This window comes from Copidosoma floridanum, unplaced genomic scaffold, assembly GCF_036245765.1.
Source record: "Copidosoma floridanum isolate Cflo_tuat_1 unplaced genomic scaffold, Cflo_Japanese_pri ptg000034l, whole genome shotgun sequence".
In the NCBI taxonomy this organism is placed as follows: Eukaryota; Metazoa; Arthropoda; class Insecta; order Hymenoptera; family Encyrtidae; genus Copidosoma; species Copidosoma floridanum.
The window spans coordinates 3,826,342-3,833,961 of record NW_028321911.1 but is presented as its reverse complement, the minus strand read 5'-3'; the positions used below and the strand labels follow the sequence as shown (position 1 = coordinate 3,833,961).

General features: G+C 30.7%; 1 protein-coding gene across 1 annotated transcript in view; it reads right to left on the bottom strand.

The window, feature by feature from the left end:
* Positions 1-5,360: 5,360 nt before the first annotated feature.
* LOC106644195 (regulator of G protein signaling 7) overlaps positions 5,361-7,620 on the bottom strand; it is a 750,859-nt gene continuing 748,599 nt past the window's right edge. Inside the window, exon 19 of the mRNA XM_089597569.1 lies at positions 5,361-5,489. Within this exon, the coding sequence (XP_089453695.1) occupies positions 5,429-5,489 (61 nt within the window). The 3' untranslated portion in view covers positions 5,361-5,428. The remainder of the gene's footprint in view (positions 5,490-7,620) is intronic.

The window sequence follows — 7,620 nt, the reverse complement described above, 5'->3', positions numbered from 1 at the left end:
GCTCCAGTGATAATAGGTTATGTTTATCGAAAAAGTGAAGGTCCTGTTCCATCCGCTAATATTCACGGACTAAGTAAAGCGAGGATTGTTGGTTAGCAGATGTGAAGAGGCCCGAGAAGCAATAGAAATAGGTTAGAACAACTAAATTTTATTAAAAATCCCTTAAATTTTATTAGGTTCTCCGTGGCATCATTTGAATCTCATTATTTGATAAATATTTTTTTTATTAACAGCATTCAAACATTTACATGCTAATAAAATTATTCCTTTGACTACTGGGTATCGGTTACTAAAAAAGTCACATGTTTGATCCTTGTACAATTTTCCAACAATCATTTAATCATTGTTTCTAGTTTGAGATTTAGGTAAGAAATTAACTATGTTACATATTAGTGAAAGCGATTACATATATTATACGATAAATTTATAACTATACCCGAGTTTGACGCGTGCTCTATGTAGAAGTTTTCTCACAGCTGGAAAGAAATCCATAAACGCAGCGTATGTAAGTACTTAATACTTGAGCACTTTTGTACTGCTGCTTGCTCTCGCTCTTTATCTCTCTCTCTCAAGCAAGAAAAAGTAGGGACCAAAAAGTTTCCTCGTCCAACCCCTCTACATGATAAAGACATCACGTTGATACGGTAGCAACATTGGCTTTTATCCTTATAAACTGCTACCCAATCTCAAACTTTCGGATAAGGTAGTAAGAAAAATACATCATTCACGCCAGTATTATCTTATATCGTTTAAAATTTTTTTTTCTGTTTTGTGACTTTCTTAAAATACTAATGAAGACAACAATAAAATAACACGTAATAAACTATTAAGTTAAAACTATGCTTATTACTCCTATACATTTGTCAGCTTGACTCAAATATGAAACTATACTGCCCATCAGCTATATTTAACGATAGTGTAGCTTATAAATCTCCTGAAATAAAAATTCCTTAAACAAAATGTGAGATACTTAGGCTGCACATGGAGCGCAATAGAGCGAGCAGGATATAATTGTCCCCATAAGCGACTGTGTTAAGTCTATTGCGCCGCACAATAGGGCTATCCTGCAGCACAATAGACTCAACACAGCCGCTTATGGGGAAAATTTTGTCCTGCTCGCTCTATTGCGCTCTATGTGACTGCAGCCTTAAAGACAGTGCAGAAAAAATCAGTAAGCAAAATAGAAGATGACGCACATTATAGGCATTCCACAGAATTATTCTAGCCCAGAGTTCCCCATTGCTAAGCGTCAGATGATAATCAACTGATAATTACCTGACATTTTGGCATGATTTTCACCTAATATTCACCCAAGTTTCTTATGATAGTTACCAGATGTCAAGCTGATTTTTTCCCTAATGTGTTACTGGTGATAATTAGCTGATTATCAGGTGAAAATCAGCTAAATATTATGTGAATATCATGTGAATATCAAGTCAGCTTTCCTTACAGCTTATGAAACGGAGTATACCTAATACTTACATGACATTAACTTGATATTTCGATGATTTTTATTTAATAACCAGCTAATTTTTATTCATTACATATCAGGTGATAATCAACTGAGGATAAAATAATGATCATAAGAAAATTGGGTAAATATCAGATGAATATCATGTTAAAATGTCAAGTAATAATTAGCTGATTATCATCAGATGCTTAGCAGCTGGGATGGTCAAGATTAATTGAAAATTGTGAAAATTAAAAACTTAAAATCAGACGTCAAATAAACAACGCATAATCTATTTTGTCCCTTTTTTTTCTCAACCTATAATAAATTGTACTAAAATGAATTTTGAACTAATCTTATAGGGGTATATCAGATAACGCCCATTCGTCAAAGGGCGCGATTGTGCTATGGAAAAAATGGTGTCAATTACGTATAACAATATACTTACATGTGCAATTTAAACTTGTGTGCCTATAACCTGTGTACATTTTATATATAAGTGACTCGTATGTACAATTATACTGTTATACGTTAACGACTAAATTTTCTCTATGGCACAGTCATGCCATCTTACTAACTAATTTCTGCAGGTTGAATCTAGCTTAAGATTGGTGGGGTAGGAAACCAATACGTTCCACGTAAACTAATTGGAGATATTTGCAGGATGTGGCGTTACACTCAGAATAAACTTTTTTTTTAATACAACGTATTGACTTAGAAACAGTTGTCGAAAATTCTTGATTCTCTTAAGAATATTAAAACAGTAGTTTAAGTGACATTTATTGTTATTTGGAAATGAAAAATTAGACAATGAGTTATAAGTTTGTCAACTAATTTTACGTCTAATTCATCTCGTTTTTAATAAAACTTGCCAAATCCAGGCCAGAAATATTGCTACGAACGTCTAAAACATACGTCAACTCATATTTTTCTAATAAATTATCTAGTAATCAAAAAAATGAGTTTCTAAGGATTAAAATTTAGCTAACCTCATGAACAAAGTAGAAAACATTAGGTTTTGCCGGACTGCCCTTAAAACAATGAAAAACCTAATTTAAAGCTTATTATTTTTAAAGCGATTTGCGTAACAATCTCATGTGAAAATTTCATAGAAAAACATTTTTTGAAGGTAAGACGATGGTATTGATACATGAACTATATTTAAAACTAAGTAAAAGCATTAACTGATGTTTCCTATGTGATAAGCTGGTTTAACATTATTTCTACTTTGTATAATGCAGTTAATCTTTTTCGCTTCTATCACACAATTTTATAAAACAGTTATAGTGTGACATGAATGCTACGATAATAACTGTATTCAAGACTGTAAGAAGATTAAAAGATTTGTTTATTTATTTTTATCATTTAACAATGCTATCGTTTAAATAAATGTAAGTAAGAGGTCGATCAAGAGAATTGGTCAGTGGGCTCATTACTGACGTAGTTCTCGAAATCGAATCTTGTCTGAGTATATCTATGATTAAAGAACATTATTCACCAAATATTAAGCTAACTACAGATACATTTCTAAAGCAAAAATTTATAATATGTTACAACTTTGTTAATACAATTTATTCAGTGAAAACTATCTTAAGGATTGTAATAACTAGAAAAAGCTTTTAATAATTTTTTTCAATAGTCTTTATATTTGCTATACAAGTTATTTTACACCAGGGCTCACAAAAGTGACCACTTTTTACAGTAGCCATGAAACGTTTAATGCCATGGTCAGTCATCATGCTTTATGCACGCATTATGCACCGTATAATAAGATTAAAGACGCAATAGTTACTTTTAAGATTTCAGGGTTATGAGGTTAGGGTTGGAGACCTTAAGGTTATTGGATTATTCTGTAAAATAGTAAAGTAGCTAGAGTTAAAGATTATTTTTGTTATTTCTGGGACTCTAGAGTCACTTTTCGAAGCTCACCTCCACATTTCATAAAAATATTTCGGTGACCAATTGTAATGAATATACTTTCTAAAGCACATAGTTAAGAAAGCTACTTTTAAAATTATAAGGCAAAACGCTTATTTTTCATTTTATTCAGCAAAAAGGTTGGTATCCCAATTGTTTGTCAAATAGTTTACTTATCAAACTTTATTGCAAAAAAGTAACTTTTAAAATCAACTTTTCTCTGTACATTTTAAAATACCCTAATTTTAATGTATCTTATACAAATAAATACAGTAAAACAATTCTTGCACTTGGAAAGACTAAAATTCTGGTAAAAAAGGGGTTAAGTCATACGGTGAATCTTAACGCATGATGTTTGTTCTTATGAATAATTGAATAAATTTATTCGTAAATAAATTAATAAAAACGTAACAACGTAATTTTCATTCCGTAACTGTGTTAAAATTACTCGTTAATTTCAGTGTGATAATCAACAAATTAATTTGGACTCAATCTTTTGCTTACTTAATATTGTAAACCTTCTTTATTCCTTAGCTAGTTAAAATTCTTCATTGCAGCACTGCTTCCAATCATGTTTATATACAGTCTTACATTTTTTATAAAGATCATATGCCACTTTATATGTAACTTTCTGATCTTCAGGTAAGAACTCAACACGTCTTACGCAATAAATAAGTTGTTACATGAGACGAACAAGGATTCATGTAGCAAATCTTAGATAAAACTAACTCAGATAGATAGACTGTCAATAACAATCAATTACTGATAATGCTGAAGACGTGCAGTTGTACTATAACCCACCCTTTATGTATTGTTATACATTTAATTTGGTGAAAATTATGCAAACAAAAGTAAGATAAAAAGCTTTGAAATTCATAATTTAAGAAAATTTTAAGTTTTTACGATACTTACGAGTTAGATATCACATTTATTCTTAAAACTCCAAAACATACCCTTCTTCATCTTCTGTAGTATAATCAAAAGGCACATACTGCAAGCGTACCAAAATGAACCATCATTTGGTATGTTTAAGAACACAAAAATAAGTTATACTTCGAAAAAATAACATTTATTGTAACAAGTTATATTTTAAACAAGGGTAAGGTCAAATATTTTAAACTGTCATCAGCATAACCAGATAAAAATATAAGATTTAGACAGTTTTTATCAAAATTAACTTTTTACCTTTAAATTTGATAGCTAATTTTTTGCTGAGTAATTTTGAAAGTTACCTTTTTGCTGAACAGTATGAAAAGTAATTTTCTTTTAAAATCTTATAACAAGTAGTCTTCTTGTCAACGTACTTTGCAAAATTGCTTTATTGCTTGCAGCCAACAATTTAGTAGTGAGATAAATGAATGTGTATTAAAATCCTTGATAAAATTATTGCTATATATAATTAAAGTGGTCTTCTAAACAAGAAAGTTCAAGCGTATTGTATCTTGGTTTTAGTACTAAGACAGTTATTAATCGTAAAATTGTAATGCAGCTCAGTATGAGTAAGTATACATTTAAGTAATTTTAGTTTGTTAATTATCGTACTATGATTGAAAGTTATTATATTATAACAAAAAATAAGCTGATGCATTTTGCTATCATGATTTAAATAGTACATAAGAAATACTACTACAGTTTTAGATGTGCAAAAATGTTAAGGGATCATACATTTTTTAATACCTTAGGTTTGTCATATGTAGCGGAAGTTTCCCTCAGTAATATTTCGTAGGATTCACATACGCGTTCTAATATCTACAAAAAGTTTTTTGAATTCTTCCCTACAAATTTTACTTTAATATTTGTGTATATACATTTAAAAAGAAACTTATTTCGTTATTAGTGCATACTAAAGAAGTAAGTGTCATAGTTAAATAAATACTGTCATACATTATTAACCGAAATTTGACAAAGTATTATTTTAATTGAGTTTTTTTAATAATGAAAATCAACATTTTCTTAGTTTATTTTTTGAGATAGATTCATCGGATACTCGAGTTTTGTCACTTAATTAACAATAAAAATAGTAAATTTATAAATTTTCTGTTACAACCAAAGTAAGAACATTTATATGTAACCCAACGTTGCATAGGTCTTGACATAAGGTGCGTCCACTTTGCAGTTTTCCCTGAAAAAAAAAAAAAAGAATTAAATCATTGCATAATTATTCTTTTGTTTATATAACGTTTCAAAAAAAATCGCATTCCAGTACTTTTAAATGGTTTAAGTTAGACTTATAGCTTGTTTTATCTTCCTAACAATTCACAGATTTCACATTATATCAATCATTCTGGTGCATAATTAAAAAGCCTAATAAAACAATGAGATGTGTGAGTGACGACTTATACAAGATCAAAAAGAACACAACTTGACTCACTTTTTTACTAATAATATTCTCTAAAATTCACGTAATAAAGAATATACGAAATATCAAATCTGAGATAACGTCCAGCGAAGAGATATTTCTCATAACATAACTAAGCCTGCACTAACAGAATATTGTTTTGTGTGAGCTGTATCAGTGCCCTCCAATAAATTGAGAAGTAAGGTTGTCAGTGATTCGTTAAGTTTGAGGTTCAAGAAATAGTTACACCTGCAGAATTTGTATTTGTCAGTTTAATATAGCAACATTTTGCAGACTATTTGTATGGACCTCATCAGGCTACAAGAGATTTTAATACAGTTACGTACGCATGACGATACAATGTAGTATATAATAAACAACATGCTACAAACTCGTCAGATGTGCAAAAGCTTACGAGAGTTGCGATTTACTGGTCACTGATCAAACGATAAACTACGTTATATCGCGGTGCTGATATAGCTGGCATAACAAAGGTAGCTCGGGACATTAAAACTTTTGTAATAACAGAAGGTATGATTTATTATATAATTAAGTATAGTACGTCTTCTTTTTTGTTAATGTTAAATATTTTATTGAAATAACAACCAGCATTTGCTTTGAGCCCAATTCCAAAGTCGCGCGCCCACCGTGCACTTTGAGAGCAATTGAACGTGATTAGAAAAGGACAGTACAATGAATTGATTTGTATATTCTTGTAGAAAAGTGACGTTTAAAGGTTGGCCACCTGGTAAATAAAGCTAGAAGCTCGATTTCTTAATAATTACCTTTTCTAATCACGACCAATCGTTCTCAAAGTGCCCAGTGAGGGTGCGATTTCGGAATGGTGCTTAAGGCTAATATAGTATGCGAGTTTTGCATCTGGGATAGATACTGGGAGTGGTTTTACTATTGTTCGTGTGTTTTGACCTTTTAAATCTAACCTTGATGTTTTTGTAAATATGTTTTTAAGGATAATTAATTCATATTAAGAGATTTTCAACCCTTATATCTTGTACACTGGGACACCTCTTGTTACCAAGTAAAATGGCTCTATCTATCAAACGTAATACAATATTTCTTTCATAAGTAATTAGATGGTCTAAAAAATGAATGAAAACTTGTCCTAAAGAAGTAGGTTTTTTAAATTAGTCAAAAGTGAAATTTTTTAAATTTAGGATTATAGTAAAATTTAAGAAATTAAGTTTTGTTAGCAGAATCGATGAGTGGGTACGTAATAAGGCAATAAAATGCACAACACTGTCAATTTTATCATAAAACACGGACACGTTTATTTTCATTATCTTCAGTGTAAGCTATCTTTAGTCTTTACAATCCAGGATGCAATCAAAAGCTAAACTGAAATAAAGCAAGAGAAAATCAAAAGGAAAATACAAAAAGCAGGAAGTGCGTATCGACAGACTGACTGACCGCGCGAAAGAGAGTAAACTATAGGTATTAGACGCTGAAGTGCAGCGTCATGGCATCTCGTCTTCTTGCTATAGCGCATTCGTTAGAATTCAGTTACGAGCGCCAAATATACATCTAACACTTCCTCCTGTTCGTATCAAAATTTAACGTAACAATATAAAATGAAAAAAGGAAAGACATCTTGAATTATTAACACTGAGTAATCATATTTGGATAAATAAGTAATCAGCTGAAGATGTGGAACAGGTCGGCTTCTTGATCACTCATTGGGCTTGGTTGTGACGAGCTAAAACATTCACAGAGAGATACATTGATCGGCATGTCTACTATCATCATTTATCTATTATCAATTTATTAATTTTACTATCTCAAGTTCAAGTTTGATTATCATGCAATTAACACTGATTAACATGTAAAATTTCTTTCGTTTGTCTTTCATGTAGTTTAAATGGCTGGGGTCTTGTAAAAATGTCTGCTAGTTGTTCCT